Source organism: Salvelinus namaycush, chromosome 26 (assembly GCF_016432855.1).
Source record: "Salvelinus namaycush isolate Seneca chromosome 26, SaNama_1.0, whole genome shotgun sequence".
Taxonomy (NCBI): domain Eukaryota; kingdom Metazoa; phylum Chordata; class Actinopteri; order Salmoniformes; family Salmonidae; genus Salvelinus; species Salvelinus namaycush.
In genome coordinates, this window is record NC_052332.1 from 263,921 (window position 1) to 285,226 (window position 21,306).

The following is a 21,306-nucleotide window of genomic DNA, read 5'->3' on the forward strand; positions in this document are numbered from 1 at the left end:
ACACCTGCAATAACATCTCCTAAGTATGTGTATGTGAGTACTTTGGGTGTCAGGGAAAATGTATGGAGTAAAAAGTGCATAATTTCTTTAGGAATGAAGTAAAAGTGGTCAAAAAATAAATAGTACAGTATAGATACACCCAAAAAACGACTTAGGTAGTACTTTAAAGTATTTTTACTTAAGTACTTTACACCACTGGGTTATTGTATGGGAAGGCATAAGCTACGGACAATGAACTCAAATGCGTTTTATTCATGGCAATTTGAATGCACAGAGATACTGTGACAAGATCCTGAGGCCCATTGTTGCGCCATTCATTCGCCTCAGCATGATGATGCATGGCCCCATGTCACAAGGATCTGTACACAATTTCAGGAAGCTGAACATCTCCCAGTTCTTTCATGGCCTGAATACTCAACAGACCCATTGAGCATATTTGGGATGCTCTGTATCGACATGTACGACAGCGTGTTCCAGTTCCCGCCAATATCCAGCAACATCGCACATCCATTTAAGAGGAGTGTTTGTGGGACAACATTCCACAGGCCACAATCAACAGCCTGATCAACTCTATGCGAAGGAGATATGTTGCGCTGCATGAGGCAAATAGTGGTCACACCAGTTGCTGACTGGTTTTCTGATTTCAGCCCCTACCTTTTTTATGTGAAATCCATAGATTAGTGCCTAATGAATTTATTTCAATTGACTGGTTTCCTTATATGAACTGTAACTCACTAAAATCTTTGAAATTGTTGCGTTTGTATTTTTGTTCAGTGAATAGGTGTCATGCCCTGACCTTAGAGATCCTTTTAATTCTCTATTTGGTAGGTCAGGGTGTGACTAGGGTGGGAAATCTATGTTTATATTTCTTTGTTGGCTGAGTATGGTTCCCAATCAGAGGCAGCTGTCTATCGTTGTCTCTGAATGGGGATCATACTTAGGCAGCCCTTTTTCCCACCTTCAGTTGTGGGATCTTGTCTTTTTGTTTTGCATGTGTTGCACTCCTAGCTTTATGTTCGTTGAGTTGTTTATTGTTTTTGGTGGAACATTTGAAATGAAAAGAAAATGTACGCCTACCATGCTGCACCTTGGTCTTCATTTAACGACGGATGTTACAATATGTGAAAATGAACATACCAAAATAACAGCAAAGCACACTGGGCATTATTATTGTCCTTGTTTCAGGGTGGCGCTTATTCGAATAAAACTAAGCATGCTATGCAATTGTTCATTTTTACATATACAAAATATTTTGTTCATTTAGCAGACGATTTTATCATGCGATGGTGCCATCAGAATTCTGATACCAATGCATGGTGAAAGGAGGATTGTGAACTGCTGTATTAAAAATGGTATAGAAAAGTATTTTGTAATTTGTTACAAAATACATTGGAGTGTAGTTCAGCAGTGTAATACAAATGACAAAACACTCAGATCTTGAAATACATTTTCTAAATACATGTAACAGAAATACTGCACATCTCAGTCTCCAGTTTTTGATATTGGAAGGCAATGCTTAAAAAAAGATAAATGGGATAAATGTGTTAAATAACATCCTAGTTTTTTCAAGATTTACTTGTCATATGATGCTTGACTTGAAATACACCAAATAATCATCAAATCAAATCAAGTTTATTTTATATAGCCCTTCGTACATCAGCTAATATCTCGAAGTGCTGTACAGAAACCCAGCCTAAAACCCCAAACAGCAAGCAATGCAGGTGTAGAAGCACGGCGGCTAGGAAAAACTCCCTAGAAAGGCCAAAACCTAGGAAGAAACCTAGAGAGGAACCAGGCTACGAGGGGTGGCCAGTCCTCTTCTGGCTGTGCCGGGTGGAGATTATAACAGAACATGGCCAAGATGTTCAAATGTTCATAAATGACCAGCATGGTCAAATAATAATCAGGAGTAAATGTCAGTTGGCTTTTCATAGCCGATCATTAAGAGTATCTCTACCGCTCCTGCAGTCTCTAGAGAGTTGAAAACAGCAGGTCTGGGACAGGTAGCACGTCCGGTGGACAGGTCAGGGTTCCATAGCCGCAGGCAGAACAGTTGAAACTGGAACAGCAGCAAGGCCAGGTGGACTGGGGACAGCAAGGAGTCATCATGCCCGGTAGTCCTGACGCATGGTCCTAGGGCTCAGGTCCTCCGAGAGAGAGAAAGAAAGAGAGAAGGAGAGAATTAGAGAGAGCATACTTAAATTCACACAGGACACCGGATAAGACAGGAGAAGTACTCCAGATATAACCAACTGACCCTAGCCCCCCGACACATAAACTACTGCAGCATAAATACTGGAGGCTGAGACAGGAGGGGTCAGGAGACACTGTGGCCCCATCCGATGATACCCCCGGACAGGGCCAAACAGGAAAGATATAACCCCACCCACTTTGCCAAAGCACAGCCCCCACACCACTAGAGGGATATCTTCAACCACCAACTTACCATCCTGAGACAAGGCCGAGTATAGCCCACAAAGATCTCCACCACAGCACAAACCAAGGGGGGGCGCCAACCCAGACAGGAAGATCACGTCAGTAACTCAACCCACTCAAGTGACGCACCCCTCTTAGGGACGGCATGAAAGAGCACCAGTAAGCCAGTGACTCAGCCCCTGTAATAGGGTTAGAGGCAGAGAATCCCAGTGGAGAGAGGGGAACCGGCCAGCCCATGTAACGCTTTATAGGTTAACAGTAAAACTTTGAAATCAGCCCTTGCCTTAACAGGAAGCCAGTGTAGGGAAGCTAGCACTGGAGTAATATGATCAAATTTCTTGGTTCTAGTCAGGATTCTAGCAGCCGTATTTAGCACTAACTGAAGTTTATTTAGTGCTTTATCCGGGTAGCCGGAAAGTAGAGCATTGCAGTAGTCTAACCTAGAAGTAACAAAAGCATGGATTCATTTTTCTGCATCATTTTTGGACAGAAAGTTTCTGATTTTTGCAATGTTACGTAGATGGAAAAAAGCTGTCCTTGAAACAGTTTTGATATGTTCGTCAAAAGAGAGATCAGGGTCCAGAGTAACGCCGAGGTCCTTCACAGTTTTATTTGAGACGACTTTACAACCATCAAGATTAATTGTCAGATTTAACAGAATATCTCTTTGTTTCTTGGGACCTAGAACAAGCATCTCTGTTTTGTCCGAGTTTAAAAGTAGAAAGTTTAAACTTGTCCCAGGCCAGAACTTGTCCGTGTAGACCAATTTGGGTTTCCAGTCTCTCCAAAAGAATGTGGTGATCGATGGTATCAAAGGCAGCACTAAGGTCTAGTAGCACGAGGACAGATGAAGAGGCTCGGTCTGACGCCATTAAAAGGTAATTTACCACCTTCACAAGTGCAGTCTCAGTGCTATGATGGGGTCTAAAACCAGACTGAAGCATTTCATATACATTGTTTGTCTTCAGGAAGGCAGTGAGTTGCTGCGCAACAGCTTTTTCTAAAATTTTTGAGAGGAATGGAAGATTCGATATAGGCCGATAGTTTTTTATATTTTCTGGGTCAAGGTTTGGCTTTTTCAAGAGAGGCTTTATTACTGCCACTTTTCGTGAGTTTGGTACACATCCGGTGGATAGAGAGCCGTTTATTATGTTCAACATAGGAGGGCCAAGCACATGAAGCAGCTCTTTCAGTAGTTTAGTTGGAATAGGATCCAGTATGCAGCTTGAAGGTTTAGAGGCCATGATTATTTTCATCATTGTGTCAAGAGATATAGTACTAAAACACTTAAGTGTCTCTCTTGATCCTAGGTCCTGGCAGAGTTGTGCAGACTCAGGACAGCTAAGCTTTGGAGGAATACGCAGATTTAAAGAGGAGTCCGTAATTTGCTTTCTAATGATCATGATCTTTTCCTCAAAGAAGTTCATGAATTTATTACTGCTGAAGTGAAAGCCATCCTCACTTGGGGAATGCTGCTTTTTAGTTAGCTTTGCAACAGTATCAAAAATAAATTTAATCCAGTCCTAGTTGAACCAAAAATAGACATGATATAATTTTCTGTATTTTCCATACTATTTTCAGAAGGTAGATTAAGAATTCCATGTATTTGAAATTGAATGAACCTTGTTTACTTTTCATATTAAGCAGCAAAAGTATTGTTTTTGTTTTATTTGTTTCAATTGGTGCTGCACCCTCATGGCAATGTTCACCTGGAGCCTGTATTATTGTTCACCAAATCAATCAGCTGAGTTCATCTATGTTTGTAAGCTGTTGGAGAGCTTCCGGTTATATTGATTATATTTAGTGTAAAAACTAAAATGATCATGGTCAACATTGTACGCTGCCAAAAGAGGGGAAAATAAAAGTTGCATTTTTTCATGCGTCTTTCATTTGGCACAGGTAGGCGGTAAACTTCCACATCCCATCCCTAGGGGGCAGCAGCAACCGGGCCAGATGTTGATGAGAAGTAATGGCGTTTATTTTGTAGGCACTAACTCCGCCATGGTTTGTTGAACAAAGTCTATGGGAAAATTAATGCAGTTTTTCAAGGGGTTTTGGATGAATGCTGAAAATACGGTCTGTGGTAACCTCAGACTTTATTTTTGGAGTTTATTGCAAAACTCTATTCTCCGTTAATTTTTCCCATAGGAATAGCTGAATAGCAGAGGTAAATAATTTCAATTTTTTAGAACTAGCCTACAAGCTGGCGAGCTCTATTGCTCACAGGTGTGGGTGATTGGCGAGTGAGTGGCAGATTACAGAGTGAGAGGTGGACAGAGGAGCCTGGAAGATAGGTAGGGAATTATGGCGGAAGTGGAAGCTGAGTGAGAATTAAGCAGCGCGTCGAGCAAAGTTGGTGAAGACGAATGTTCTGAATCGACAACAGTAGTATCGAAAACTGGAACAAAAAGGAAATTGTCTAAAATTGGAGTGGAGAATACGTGTATGAATGATAATGAATCACTTCTTGTTGGGATATGTTTGTTGAGTAAGGATGCATATGTGGGAAACTCATTTGAGGTGTCGAAAATGGTGAAGTATGCATTGGGATCAGTGGGGTCTGTCAGAATGACCAGTTCTGGTCTTATTTAGATGAATTGTATTTCTGAAGAACAGAGGAAGATTGCAGTGAGCCTCAAAAGAATCTGTACAACAGAAGTTTTGTGTTTTGAACTTCGGAGTCATCTCAGGGGTGACGACGGATGTTCAGGTTGAATACCTGAAGAGAATTCCTGGTATTGTGAATGGAGAAATAAAAGAAAGTCTGTCGCTCCTGTTGTTTTTTGATAAAGAGCAAATACCTACGCATGTGAAGCTTGGTTATGTAAGATTCACTGTAAGAGCTTTTGTCCCAAAACCATTGCAGTGTAAGAATTGTAAAGGATTTGGCCATATTTCAAGAATGTGCAGACGGACAGAGTAAACTGAAGAACGATGTGTAAAAGGAAAACGGAGTTGCAATTGTGGTTGGGATAATGATCCCGAGTTCCTGAGGTCAAGGAGATTGAGGTGGCAAAAGTTTGAGCGGTCAATCAAATCTCCTATGCGGAGGCAATTAAAAGAATTGAGAGAACAAGTGATGCTAGTAGATATGGTAGTGGACGCACCACAGCCTATAGTAAATGTTTGCTGCCAGTCAAAACATACCCTGTGTGTTAAAAGGGGACGGTAAAAGGGGACGGTAGCGTCCCACCTGACCAACATCCAGTGAAATTGCAGAGCGCCAAATTCAAAAACAGAAATACTGATTATAAAAATTCAGAAAACATACAAGTGTTATACATAGGTTTAAAGATGAACTTCTTGTGAATCCAACCACGGTGTCAGATTTAAAAAAGGCTTTACGGCGAAAGCATACCATGCGATTATTTGAGAACATCGCCCAGCAGACAAATTATTACAAACAGTAACCAGCCAAGAGTTACACAAGTCAGAAATAGAGATCAAATTAATCACTTACCTTTGATGATCTTCATATGGTTGCACTCAGAAGACATTAATTTACTCAATAAATGTTTGTTTTGTTCGATAAAGTCTCTCTTTATATCCAAAAACCATTTTGTTTGCGCGTTTTCTTCATTAATCCACAGGCTCAAACGCAGTCACAACAAGCAGACAAAAAAATCAAAATTGTATCCGTAAGGTTCATAGAAACATGTCAAATTATGTTTATATTCAAGCCTCAGGTTGTTTTTAGCCTAAATAATCGATAATATTTCAACCACACAATAACGTTGTCAATATAAAAGGTAAACAAGAAAGGCGCGTTCTTGGGATTGCGCATGAAAAAGCTCTGTGACACTTTAGGGTTCAGTCATTCAGCCTGGTCTTACTCCCTAATTTTTAAGAATACAAGCCTGAAACAATTTCTAAAGACTGTTGACATCTAGTAGAAGGCATAGGAACTGCAATTTGAGTCCAAAGTCAATGGATACTGTAATGGCATTGAATAGAAAACTACAAAAATAAAAAAAATCCTACTTCCTGGATGGATTTTTCTCAGGTTTTTGCATGCCAAATCAGTTCTGTTATACTCACAGACATTATTTGAACAGTTTTAGAGTGTTTTCTACCCAAATCTACCAATTATATGCATATCCTAGTTTCTGGGCCTGAGTAGCAGGCAGTTTACTTTGGGCACGCTTTTCATCCGGAGGTGAAAATAGGTCCCCCTACCCTAGAGAAGTTAAAAATATGGATTTTGTGGCGTTCTTTGCCCCACTTAGAAACTGTTTGGCACAAGTCTCAAAGAAGTCTAAGAAACTGGACATTATTGTGGCTGCGGCAGAAAAGGTTTTGGGACTTCAGGATTTTACATCTGAAGACTTGCAAGGGGTACTGGCGCCAGAAGACCCACCCTCCCAGGTTCCCCTTGAGCCTATGTAGGTATCAGATTAGTTAGATTTTTTGACAGAAAAATTGTTCAGTTTATCTTTAGATTTTTTTGTTGGTAGTTTGGTAGTTTTTTGGTAGTTTGTTCTGTTTCCATCCCGCATAGTATGTGGCGAGATGCACATTGAATTGTGCGATCACCAATATACCAAATAAGAAGAGCCTGGAGGGCCTTCCCATGCTTGTTTGAATAGTTTTCTTTCGGCCTTGCATGCCTTTGTATTTTCCCTTCTATTTATTATTTTTACTTTAGTATTTCTCGATACCATTCTACACCAAATAGATCGCCGAGATCGCCTTGGACCTTGGTAAGAACAGTCTTCCTAGTTACCTGGAAACCAGACATAGAGGTCTACATCGGGTAGAAATTAGCATTTGAATCAGGAAAGTTTCCTCTCATGACCTCAAAGCCCGAATGTACATCAAGTTTGTGAATCCACAAACTTGTTTGATGCATTTGCTTTTTGTTGTAGTTGTTTCAGATTATTTTGTGTCCAACTGAAATTAATGATAAATAATGTATGATAATTTTGGAGTAACTTTTATTGTAAAATAAGCATAGAATATGTTTCTGAACAATTCTACATTCATGTGGATGCTACCATGATTCTGGATAGTCCTGAAAGAATCGTGAATAATGACGAGTGAGAAGGTTACAGACGCACAAATATCATACCACCAAGACACACTAACCTCTCAACATTACAATAACAGGGGATGTTAACATTTTTGGGGGGTATGACATGTGTACATCGAACTTTCTCAGTCATAATTTTTCACGGTTAATTCAGGATTATCCGTAATCACGGTAGCATCCACATTAATGTAGAAGTGTTTAGAAAAATAGTATATTCTTATTTACAATGAGTGACTCCAAAATGACACAACACATTATTTACCATTCATTTCTATTGGGCACAAAATAATCTGAAACATTGATGTCCTCATTGCATGCTAGGAATACTAAACTTTTAGACTACTTTAATACACAAGTGCATTTGTCCCAATACTTTTGGTCCCCTAAAATGGGGGGACTATGTACAAAAAGTGCTGTAATTTCTAAACGATTCACCCAAAATGAAAGTCTGCACATTAACCTCATTGTCATTGTATAATTTCAAATCTAAAGTGTTGGAATACAGAGATAAAACAACAGCGGAGCTCACTGTATCCACGGGAAAGTATAATCACATGACCTTTTCAAAGCGCTGGTAGTGCGTTCAGATTTCTATCACCTGAAGCATGCACACAATATACAAATACATGCACAAGATTAATGCATACTTGCCAAGCTCGTGCAAGTGTTTACATGGTTCTGCACATGCTTCAGGTGATATAAACCTGAAGTCATTACTAGTGCTTTGAAAAGTTTATGTAATTATATCTTCCTGTTGATATACAGTACAGTGCATACGGAGTGTTTAGACCCCTTGACTTTTGGGATGAAACAAAGGTGTGGTTGAATTTATTCTGCTACTGTGTCTCGGCATTCAAGACAACTGGTAACTTTGAAAAAAAAAACAAGTTCAAATCGTGACGTCAGTGATCTTTAGGTTGGAAACTCTGAGCTCTAGAAAGATGCTCGAGTTTACGACTTGGAATTCCAAGTTTGATGACCGTTTTCGAAAAATATTTTTCCCAGTCGGAGCTCGAGTTCCCAGTTATCTTGAACGCACTGAAGTCGGAGACTTTAGAGTTCCCAGTTGTTTTGAACGCGGCATATATCACGGTGGCAAGGCATATGAACTAACAAGTTATAGAGCAAACAACAGAGTTCTCACAACACAGGTTGTAATATGGCTTTTTCCCCCATGAATTTGCTTCCTCAGGGATTTTACCCACACACCGCTACTGGTTGCGGTGTGTAGCTTTCATCCACCGAACACTTCAGTTTATTGATCTAGGATAATTTCATCCTAGATCTGTGCTGTTCAGCCAGGACAACTCCTACCTTGAGCTCTCTGATCTGCGCCCAGATCATTCTGTGAGGATCTCCCCCACACGTCTCAATTCACATCTCCACTTTGCCCTTAATTTGAACACTGCAGACTTCTTCTGAAATGGATCCCAGAATAGAGATGCCTTACAGACAGAATAAACTAGAATACCTAATGATTTTTTATTTTACCACCGGCACCGGCTGAATGTCTTTGTCTTTCTTTTTACTGCATGCTGACACCCACCCCCTTTTTTTGCATTCCTCCCAGGTATGCTTTGTGGAGTGCTGGAGTGTGTAGTGCTTTTGTAATGGAGTAATGGTGCATTTCTCCTATAGTTCTCTGTTTATTCAAAATGTCAGTGACTCCAAAGCCAGGAACTACTCTTTCACTGAAATGTTTTATTTTTTTACAAAAGCTTAGTAAAAGATGCAACACAGTGCCTAGGGTGTCATTAACATGACCCCGTAAGCCTCGGGTTTCCACGGTGATGATGATCTCTGCAAGAGAGCGGGAGAACCATTAAATAAAAATAGTGGTCTGGGCGCTTTCTACATTCTAGTAAGTCTATTTCTACGAGGAGAACACTCTTGTCAGAACCTTACGGGGAAAATGTTTGTCTGGACATTATGGTGCAATTTTTGTTCAACTTTTTATGATTGTATTCTCATGTGCATTGGGGTTGTCTGTCGTTATGAGTGAACCTCATAGTGGTTTGACAGATTCAGTTGTTGGTGTCACTCATCATGTCAGTTCTTTTACCATTTGCATAAAACACGTCAGACCTACATGAAATCAAATACCAATGAATGAGGTTGTCTTTTTTCCCCCACTTTTCAGCAATCCAGACAGTTCCAATCTGGAGAAGACAATTGAGAGTTTTGGTTGGTAGTCACACATTTTTGTCTCTTGAAAGAATGAATTGAATCAATAAAGTACAAGCACAGGTAAATAATTCACATTTACTGTAAAGCTTACAGTGTAATAAAATGCTCCTCTGGAATAGTTCATTTATTATAACTCTAAACAAAAAGAATCTCTACAAAAAATATTCAAATAATGACTTATAATATTGATACTTTCTCCCCTTTTCTCTCTCTTTTTAGACTGTTGGTAAGTTAGATTGTTTTATTCCTGAATACTGTGTGAAGATTAAATCTTGCTAAACGGTGGCAACACTCATTCCTATAACGACCGTAATAGTGACTAAAATCTTAATATTGATAACCCTCTGGATATTGTAATAATTAAATGTATCATCTCAGTCTGTCGGTGGGCACATAAGATACATGAATGGCAGAAAAAGATGCTGAAATAAAAAACTGCAGCAGAAAAAGGAAAAAGGTAAAAACAAGTCTGTTTTCGAGTCGAAGTCGTGGAACCTGTTTTATATTCTAAGTAGTCCTCAGCAGCGAATCACGACCTAGCCCTCCCCCCTCCCTCCAGCTCTCCGCCCATGTCTAGTCAAACAATCCCTGTCAGTCTTTCCGCAGCAGTAAGTGCAGGGTCTCAAGAGAAGAGGGGTGCATTAACTCAAATCAATAAAACAAAGGAAACGTCATTGTGTTACATCAGCCATTTCCTCCCTCCCTTCTTCTTCATAGTGAACAGTAATGATTTAAATTGTTCTCATTTGCTCGTTTAATAGTAATAATAATGCTTTTTGGTATGAGATTTCTCCAGGTCTCTCGTATAAAGGGAGAGACAGTGGGTTGGTTGTCTTGATTTTCCTCAGAAGTCTCATTTTACTCTCACAGCAGGGGGGTTCCCCGAGTCAGTAACAGTCTTGTGATGTGTGTGTGGGTTTGTGTGTGCTCATAGGGTCCTTGGCCAGCTAGCAGGCCTTTCCCACTCTTCCCTCTCTGGGGTTGCGCACACACACAACAGTTCCCCCTGTGTTTGAGGAGGCAGCAGGTGACTCAGTGTGCAGTTAATGTGGCCAAAAGGTGTGGTAGCAGGACGCAGAGCAGTTGGGGGACGAGGGGGGCCAGGAGGTGGAGGGTGGAGGCGGTGTTGCAGGCCTTGCCCCCCTCGCAGCGGGACTGTTGGCACAGCACGCCCTTAAACTCTGGAGGACAGATACACTTCTGATTCTGGGAGCACGTCCCACCATTCTGGCACAGGAGCAGCTCCTCGTCACACACATTAGCTGTAGGAGAGAGAGAGGGGGGGGGGGGGGGGGGGGGGGGGCAGAAGAGAGAGAGGTGAAGGACGTGGTAGAGAGAGAAGGTGTGGATGAAGGTAGAGAGGGAGGAAGAAGAAAAAAGCGAGAGGAAAGGTACATGCAGAGAAAGGGTGTGGAGGAAGGTAGGGTAGGAGAAAGGAAGAAAGGAGAGATGTAGTGGCAAAACGACGGTTTCATGAAAGATAAAATGAGGATGGGGAGCAAAGAGAAGGAGAGTAGTAGGATAGAAGGTGAGAGCGATGAGGTGGAAGATGAGAAGAGAGGACACGTTTTGCCACAAAAACAACAAGATAGGGAAGAGGGATGTAATGAGAAGGGAGCAATTAAAAGTAAAGATAAAAAGAGAGGGGGGAAGAAAGAAAAAAAGTGAAGAAAAAATGAATTCTCCAAGCCTCGGCAACAAGTAACACCTGCCTTCTTTTCTGCCTTCTTTCTTTTCTGTTTTTCTCGAGCATGCATTTTCTCTGGGTCAGTTGAATGTCTCTTTTTAATTAATTAATTAATTAATTACTTTTTAATTCAATGTCTCTATTTTTAATTCCTACTTGGTTCAACATGTCCACCCAAGAAAGTGAAGGTAACTGAATTAAATTACTATCGCCCCATAGCACTCACTTCTGTCATCATGAGGTGCCTTAAAGAGGCTAGTTAACGATCATATCACCTCCACCTTACTCGACAACCTAGACCCACCACAATTTGTATACCGCCCCAACAAATCAAATCAAATTGTATTGGTCACATACACATGGTTAGCAGATGTTATTGAGAGTGTAGCGAAATGCTTGTGCTTCTAGTTCCGACAATGCAGCAATATCTAACAAGTAATCTAACAATTACCCAACAATTACCTAATATACACAAATCTAAGTAAGGAATGTAATAAGAATATATAAATATAAATATATGGATGAGCAATGTCAGAGCGGCTTGGTTTTATCAGACCAGAGAATCTTGTTTCTCATGGTCTGTGAGTCATTTAGGTGCCTTTTAACAAACTCCAAGAAGGCTGTCATGTGCCTTTTACTGAGGAGTGGCTTCCGTCTGGCCAGTCTACCATAAATGCCTGATTGGTGGAGTGCTGCAGATATGGTTGTCCTTCTGGAACGTTCTGCCATCTCCACAGAGGAAATCTGGAGCTCTGTCAGAGTGACCATCAGGTTAATGGTCACCTCCTTGACCAAGGCCCTTTTCCCCTGATTGCTCAGTTTGGCTGGCCGGCCAGCTCTAGGAAGAGTCTTGGTGGTTCCAAACTTCTTCCATTTAAGAATGATGGAGGCCACTGTGTTCTTGGGGACCTTCAAAGCTGCAGACATTTTTTGGTACCCTTCCCCAGATCTGTGCCTACACACAATTCTGTCTCGGAGCTCTAAGGACAATTCCTTCGACCTCATGGTTTGGTTTTTACTCTGACATGCATTGTCAACTATGGGACCTTATATAGACAGGTATGTGCCTTTACAAATCATGTCCAATCAATTGAATTTACCACAGGTGGACTCCAATCAAGTTATAGAAACATCAAGGATGATCAATGGAAACAGGATGCACCTGAGCTCAATTTCGAGTCTCATAGCAAAGGGTCTGAATACTTATGTAAATACAGTATTTCTGTTTTTTATTTTTAATACATTTGCAAACATTTCTAAAAACCTATTTTCACTTTGTTATTATGGGGTATTGGGTGTAGATTGCCATATCCCTGTAATGCTTACAGAAAATCTCATGTCAAGTTTTATTGAAGTGCTGTGGTTGCAGGTTCACCTGCATCATCTAAAGCCTGTTATTTTGGGGTGTTGATGTAGGCCACAGGTGTCAAACTCATTCCACGGGGGGCCGAGTGTCTGCGGGTTTTCGCTCCTCCCTTGTACTTGATTGATGAATTAACATCACTAATTAGTTAGGAACTCCCCACACCTGGTTGTCTAGGGCTTTATTGAAAGGAAAAACCAAAAACCTGCAGACACTAGGCCCTCCGTGGAATGAGTTTGACACCCCTGATGTAGGCCATCAAGTGCTAACAGTCAGTATCTAAATAATTTGTGTGATATCCTTGACAGTGTATGTGATGTAAACAGAGAGGGACCTGAATATTTTCTGGTTTTCATCAAGCTGTCCGCTCAAGAGGAAGCTTTGCTCTGTAATCTTTGTTCTGAAACTGTATCCGTACCCATTGGATGCAGTGATCACAATATAGTGGCTATATCCAGGAAAGCCAAAGTTCCAAAAGCTGGGCCTAAAATAGTGTATAAGAGACCTTGTATAAGATTTTGATGTGACTTATGTGGATTATATTAAAAATATTTGTTGTTCTGATGTGATTAATAAGGAGCATCCAGACGTTGCACTTGATGAATTTATGTTCCTATTATTGATAAAGATGCACCTGTTAAGAAACTGACAGAACTGTTTATGTTCCATGGATTGATGGGGAATTGAACAACGGTGTGGTTGAAAAAGATGGGACAAAAGGAGCGGCTAATAAGTCTGGTTGACTTACTGCAAATTGAGAAATGATGTGACTAAACTCAACAAAAAGAAGAAGAAACTGTATTATGAAGCCAAGATAAATCATCTCAAGTATGATGGTAAAAAACCTTGGAGTTCTTTAAATAAAATTATGGGCAGAAAGACAAATTCAACTCCATCTTTCATCGAATGAGATGGCTTATTCCTCACAAAACCATTTGATGTTGTCAATTATTTTTATGATGACTTAATTGGCAAAGTGGGCAAACTTAGGCAGGAAATGCCAACAACGAACAGTAATAATGAAAGAAAAGCATTTTGAATTGAATTTTGTAAATGTGGGAGAGGTGGAAAAATGACTGAGGATGGTAGCTGACTATATAGCCACTCCTATCTATCATATCTTTAATCTGAGCCTAGAGAAATGTGTTTGTTCTCAGACCTGGAGGCAAGACAAAGTCATTCCGCTAAAGAGGCATCAAATCTAATTTTATTTGTCACATACACATGGTTAGCAGATGTTAATGCGAGTGTAGCGAAATGCTTGTGCTTCTAGTTCCGACCATGCAGTAATATTTAACAAGTAATCTAACCTAACAATTTCACAACAACTACCTTATACACACAAGTGTAAAGGAATTAATAAGAATATGTACATAAAAATATATGAATGAGCGATGGCCGAACGGCATAGGCAAGATGCAGTAGATGGTTTCGAGTACAGTATATACATATGAGATGAGTAATGTAGGGTATGTAAACATTATATAAAGTGGCATTGTTTAAAGTGGCTAGTGATACATTTATTACATCAATTTTTCATTATTAAAGTGGCTAGAGATGAGTCAGTATGTTGGCAGAAGCCACTAAATGTTAGTTACGGCTGTTTAACAGTCTGATGACCTTGAGATAGAAGCTGTTTTTCAGTCTCTCGGTCCCCGCTTTGATGCACCTGTACTGACCTTCACCTTCTGGATGGTAGCGGTGTGACCAGGCAGTGGCTCGGGTGGTTGTTGTCCTTCATGATCTTTTTGGCCTTCCTGTGACATCAGGTGGTGTAGGTGTCCTGGAGGGCAGGTAGTTTGCCCCCGGTGATGCGCTGTGCAGACCTCACTACCCTCTGGAGAGCCTTACGGTTGTGGGCGGAGCAGTTGCCGTACCAGGCAACGACAGGATGCTCTCGATTGTGCACCTGTAAAAGTTTGTGAGTGTTTTTGGTGACAAGCCGCATTTCTTCAGCCTCCTGAGGTCACGCTGTCTGTATGGGTGGACCATTTCAGTTTGTCCGTGATGTGTACGCCGAGGAACTTAAAACTTTCTACCTTCCCCACTACTATCTTGTTGATGTGGATAGGGGGCTGCTCCCTCTGCTGTTTCCTGAAGTCCACGATCATCTCCTTTCTTTTGTTGACATTGAGTGTGAGGTTATTTTCCTGACACCACACTCCGAGGGCCCTCACCTCCTCCCTGTAGGCCGTCTCGTCGTTGTTGGTAATCAAGCCTACCACTGTAGTGTCGTCTGCAAACTTGATGATTGAGTTGGAGGCGTGCATGGCCACGCAGTCATGGGGCGTCTGTGGACCTATTGGGACGGTAAGCAAATTGGAGTGGGTCTAGGGTGTCAGGTAGGGTGGAGGTGATATGGTCCTTGACTAGTCTCTCAAAGCACTTCATGATGACGGAAGTGAGTGCTACGAGGCGATAGTCATTTAGCTCAGTTACCTTTGCTTTCTTGGGAACAGGAACAATGGTGGCCCTCTTGAAGCATGTGGGAACAGCAGACTGGGATAAGGATTGATTGAATATGTCCGTAAACACACCAGCCAGCTGGTCTGCGCATGCTCTGAGGATGCGGCTGGGGATGCCGTCTGGGCCGGCAGCCTTGCGAGGGTTAACACGTTTAAATGTTTTACTCACGTTGGCTGCAGTGAAGGAGAGCTCGCAGGTTTTGGTAGCGGGCCGTGTCAGTGGCACTGTGTTGTCCTCAAAGCGAGCAAAGAAGTTGTTAAGTTTGTCTGGGAGCAAGACATCGTGGTCCTCGACGGGGCTGGTTTTCCTTTTGTAGTCCGTGATTGACTGTAGACCCTGCCATATACCTCTCGTGTCTGAGCCGTTGAATTGCGACTCTACTTTGTCTCTATTCTGACGCTTAGTTTGCTGGCTTGCTGCCAGCTCTTAGTAAACTTTTGTAAAACATGGTGTTTGACCAAATACAATGCTTTTTCTCTGTTAAAAAAATGAACAACAGACTTGTATCATTCTTATAGTATAGAGAAGGGTACTCAACATGTACTGCACTGACACAAATGACCTATGATTGGTTGAAAGATATTGATAATAATACGATTATGGGAGCTGTACTGTTAGATTTCAGTGCAGCCTTTGATATTATTGACCAAAACCTGTTGTTGAGAAACGTGTATGTTATGGCTAGGGCTGTTGTGGTGACCTTATTACCGCCACACCGGCAGTCATGAGTCATGACCGCAGTAAAATTCCACAGTAATCTCCTTTTATGTACTCTGGACATGCTTTGGTAGTACTCAACTTGCTAATGACCATCAGGTCTTAATGGCCTGGTACTCAGGGCTCTATTGTCCCTCCATCAGGTCCTAATGGCCTGGTACTCAGGGCTCTATTGTCCCTTTAACCACTCTAACATCAATTCAAATGCAATCGATAATTACATGAAACACTTATCATCAAAACAGTGTCCTGCTTTTTAAAATCACCTCACTGTGATGCTCAATTTGAAGAAAGAAGTTCAACAGCAGTTTGAAACTGAGTGTAAAACATGGTCATTGTGGATGTTGTTGTAAAGCCTAACACAACGGAATGGACAGCTCTTTCTAAGGTAATTAATTAAAAACACCCATACGCATATTAGAGCTTATGTATATGCATAGACCGAAAAAAACAGTAAAAATTATGATAGTTCCTTATTTATTTTTTTACCCCATTTTCGTGGTATCTCATCGCTGCAACTCCCGTATGGACTCGGGAGAGGCGAAGGTCAAGAGCCGTGTGTCCTCCGAAACACAACCCGACAACTGCTTCTTGACACAATGCCCACTTAACCCGGAAGTCAGCCGCACCAATGTGTCGGAGGAAACACCGTGCACCTGGCGACCGTGTCAGCGTGCCCTGCGCCCAGCCTGCCACAGGAGTCACTAGTCTGCAATGGCACAAGGACATCCCTGCCAGCCAAACCCTCCCCTAACCCGGACGATACTGGGCCAATTGTGCGTCTGCAACAGAGCCTGGACTCGAACACAGCATCTCTAGTGGCACAGCTAGCACTGTGATGCAGTGCCTTAGACTACTGCGCCACTCGGGAGGCCCTGATTGTTCCTTATACAATACATAGCCTACATCATATTACATATTAAGCCAGTAAAACATAAAACAAAACTGATTTAAGATGTCTTTTGTGCATAATTGGTCTAGCATCTACTCAACTTAAATAATTAGAGTAGGCCTAATAGTACTTGAGTGTGGACTGTATTATTATGCTACGCTCCAAAATGTCTATCCATGAGTCTGGGATAGAACGTATAGCCCTAGACAATGCTGTTAGTTCATTGATTGTGGCTTACAGTTAGCCTACAATTATTGCGAATTTGTATTTGATTTTGAATAGTTTAGTAATAGGGATAATTCATTGGGTGACACATATCCTTTAGCTATTCAAAATATCTCACTAACATGCGTTTCCATCTCCTCTCTCTCCTTTATTCCTTTCTCGAGCGTGCAGAGGGGGTGTCAACAGTTTAGTGATATTTTTCGTTGCGAAAACATGTTACTATCGATGTTCCCGATCAGATTTCACTTGGTTTCCAAAATTAACCACTGGGTAGCTCCAGGAACAAGGTTGGAGAGTCCATGGCATATGGAGTTAGGGAGGAATATCACCTGTCACGCAGTGAGAGCATGCTCCTCAAACAGTGGTTGATGCATGGAGTGAAATAAGACAGCTCTAAGTGGAGGTAATTAGAGGAAAGTGCCAACCAGCCGTGGAGGCCAAATAAAATGAGCATGGTGGCACACCGCGAGAGAGAACGACATCAAGCCACAGTAGAGAAGGAGGACCCGAGCCAAACCTAAGTGATTTTCTTTGTTATGTTTATTTTCTCTTTGTAAAGTTGTTTTTGCGGACTACATTCTCCCTGTCTCTGTGTCAATCTCTGCACGCTCAACCCAACACCCCACGGTTTACCACACCTGACTAAAATAAATAATGGATTTATTGTGATAGTGTATATTAAATTGATAAGACTATTTTGAGAAATTGTATACTGGCTACCACATCTCAAAATGGACACGGTGCTATTGTATATTCAATTTATTAGAACTTGTTAACATACAAATTACATTATTTTCATCTTATCATGGGTCGCATGTGAGGTGTATATATAATATATGCTGAGCTATAGGATAAATATTAATCCACTATACTACACAATGTTCATAGTCATTGAACACTGGTCACTAATAATGTTTACGTACTGTTTTACCCACTTTATATGTACAATTGAAGTCGGACGTTTACATACACTTAGGTTGGAGTCATTAAAGCTCATTTTTCAACCACTCCACAAATTTCTTGTTAACAAACTATAGTTTTGGCAAGTCGGTTACATTGTGCATGACACAAGTAATTTTTCCAACAATTGTTTACAGACCGATTATTTCACTTATATTTCACTGTATCACAAATCCAGTGGGTCAGAAGTTCACATACACTAAGTTGACTGTGCCTTTAAACAGCTTGGAAAATTCCCGAAAATTATGTCATGGCTTTAGAAGCTTCTGATAGGCTAATTGACATCATTTGAGTCAATTGGAGGTGTACCTGTGGATGTATTTCAAGGCCTACCTTCAAACTCAGTGCCTCTTTGCTTGACATCATGGGAAAATCAAAAGAAATCAGCCAAGACCTCAGAAAAGCAATTTCCAAATGCCTGAAGGTACCACGTTCATCTTCAACTGTATATACTGTATTCTAGTCATGGCTCATCCTATATAACTACTGCGGTACACACAATTATTTATTTATATATATTACTGCACTGTTGGAGCTCGATATACAAGCATGTTGCTACACCTGCGATAACATCTGCAAATCTGTGTACGCGACCAATAAACTGTCATTGATTGATTGAGAAGACTCATATATAGACTCTTATTTGCCTATACAATCATAGGTTGAATGAATACTGTCACAACCTGATCTGGTCACCTGTCCTTCTGATTGTCTCCACCCCCTCGAAGGTGTTGCTTATTATCCCCGGTGTATATATCCCTGTGTTTCCTGTCTCTCTGTGCCAGTTTATCTTGTTTGCCAAGTCAACCAACGTTTTTCCTTGCTCCTATTTTTCCGAGTCTGTTTGTTTATTGTCCTCCTGGTTTCGACCCGTGCCTGTCCTGACTCCGAACCTGCCTGCCTGACCATTCTGCCTGTTCTGACTACCAGCCTGCCTATCTATCCCCTTGTACTGTTTTTGGACTCGGATCTGGTTTCTGACCCCTGCCTGGCCTGACCTCAAGACTGCCTATCGTCTGGTACTGTTTGGACTCTGACCTGGTTTAATAAATATCGGAGCTCTACCATCTGCCTCCTGTGTCCGCATTTGGGTCTCGCCTCGTGCCCTTATAACATACGATCATTAAAACGCTATAAACAGGGTGGTGAAATGCACTCTGGTAGTTTTTATATTGTACAAGATAGTTGACTTAAACGTAGTATGTGTACAAGAGAGCGTGTATGTGTGTTTGTCACAGCATGCATCATGCGTGTGTGTGTGTGCGTGGATGTGTGACAGAGACGTGACGATTTGTGGGGCATGACACAAAAGCATGCTTAAGCTTTTCTGTTCTGGATCTTGCTGAAGAAAGTAAATATGGTCCAATGGTGCTTCCATGCCATGTTTCTTAAAGCGACCAAAAACCTAGCCTTTTACTCTCTCACTTTAATCTAAATATGGGATACACTATGTCCTACTGACACATTTGGCTAACTAACCAACTGTAGTAAAGAAGGATTCCTTCCGATTCTAGCCTTTAGGGAAAAAGAGGTAGGTGGGACTGTATGTGTTTGAGGCGTGGCCCTGCCCTGACTGTATGGCAGCATCACCCAAACTCTTGACGATGTGCTGATTATTTAAATTGGCTATGTAGTGCTAGGGCAAAAAACAAAATGTGCACCCCTTGGAGTCCTCAGGAACGAGTTTGGGAAATGCTGCTGTATGGTATACGATATGGCGAAAGAGGCTCCCAGAAATTGGGTTAAGGTGTGACAGGGTCATCAATTAAAGGAACAGGTGATGCTACTAATGTGATACACGCCCCAGTCCCATGGGTAAGCAAGGAGATATGGATGCTAAGACTAACACAAAGACCAAGTGGCAGAGTGTGGAGAGAGGTTTCTGCATCTAAAGAAAGGGTACTATGTCTGTGACATATTCCCTACAACATTTCTCATTTCATACAAGCATGGGCACTTACACAAATGCACCCCAAAAAAACCTCCTCTCCACCCCCCCCCCCCCCCCCCCCCCACACACACACACACTCCAAGGAATTCTCCCGCTGTATACTCACAGTAACACCCTTGTTTCCAGTAGTACCCAGGGAAACAGTCGTCACACTTGGGCCCCGTAGTGCCATCTTTACACTGGCAGAAGCCTGTCCCATTACACCGGTCATGGACAGAACCCATCTGGTTACAGTTACACTCTGTTGAGAGGAGGGAGGGGGAGACGAGAACGAGAGAAAGATTCGAAGACATGTTAGAAAATATATTTATTTCATTTGGTGTGTGCTTGCATGAGTGCATAAGACACGCACACACACACACTCTCCCTGTGTGCTCTCTCTCCTTTTCCCTCTGCTCTGTATTGATTCGGTGCCAGTCTCAGTGTGCCAGTAGCCTGGCAGGTGAGCTAATGGGGCCTCATTTGTGCTGACTCTAAGGCCTGGTCCCTGCCCCCCCTCCTACCCCCCTCTAGCCTCCCACCGCTCACTTGCAGATGGACTACATCAACACCACAGTCAACTCCAAAGGAATAATAGTCTTATCTCAGTGAGTCAGTGTTTTTTTTACTGTCTTTATCTGTTTTGTTGTTCTTTTTTCCACGCAGCATTGGTTGGAGATGGAAATGCTGATCATTCTAAACTGTATTGTTGATCAATGATGCCTTGGTGAATCAACATTACACACTTTGTTTGTGTAACACACAATGCCTCATGACTATTCTGCAGTAAATGCACACACACACACACACACACACACACACACACACACACACACACACACACACACACACACACACACACACACACACACACACACACACACACACACACACTGTGACTGACCGATGCAGACACCCTCATCATCCAGTTCAGCTGAGTTATTTCTGAAGTAGCCCAGTCTGCAGTGCTGGCAGTTCTGTCCTCTTGTATTGTGCTTGCAGCTGACACACGTTACGATGTTCAGGTAGTCTATGTAGCTGCAGCGGTTAGAGTGGCCGTAGCACTCACAGTCTGAGAGGAGAGAGAAGAGTTCAAGAATAAGTTGAGAATGGTTATGGGATCGTTAGAGTACAGTAGTGACATTGGAGGGGAGAGAGAAGAGTTAGTGTTATTAACAGTGGGACATAGGACAGTGTTTCCCAACTCCACTCCTCGAGTACCCCCAACAGTTTTAATAAACAGTTAGAGTAGGTTTAGGATATTAACAATTTAGGAACGCTTCAAATATCTTAACGTCAGGCCTTCTGAGTCAATGAATCGATAATGAGTGCTTTCATCATTGTAGAAAGAGAGAGAGATCCTTCCTGTGATTATCTTTGCTGAGGTTTGTACCTAATTAAGGTTTTATTAAGC

General features: G+C 41.7%; 1 protein-coding gene across 1 annotated transcript in view; it reads right to left on the reverse strand.

The window, feature by feature from the left end:
* Nucleotides 1-10,684: 10,684 nt before the first annotated feature.
* Nucleotides 10,685-21,306, reverse strand: part of LOC120021827 (netrin-G2-like) — a 135,375-nt gene continuing 124,753 nt past the window's right edge. The window contains exons 5-7 of the mRNA XM_038965678.1: nt 20,797-20,964; nt 20,020-20,154; nt 10,685-10,914 (exon numbers count right to left, since the gene is read on the reverse strand). Of these exons, the coding sequence (XP_038821606.1) occupies nt 10,685-10,914; nt 20,020-20,154; nt 20,797-20,964 (533 nt within the window). The remainder of the gene's footprint in view (nt 10,915-20,019; nt 20,155-20,796; nt 20,965-21,306) is intronic.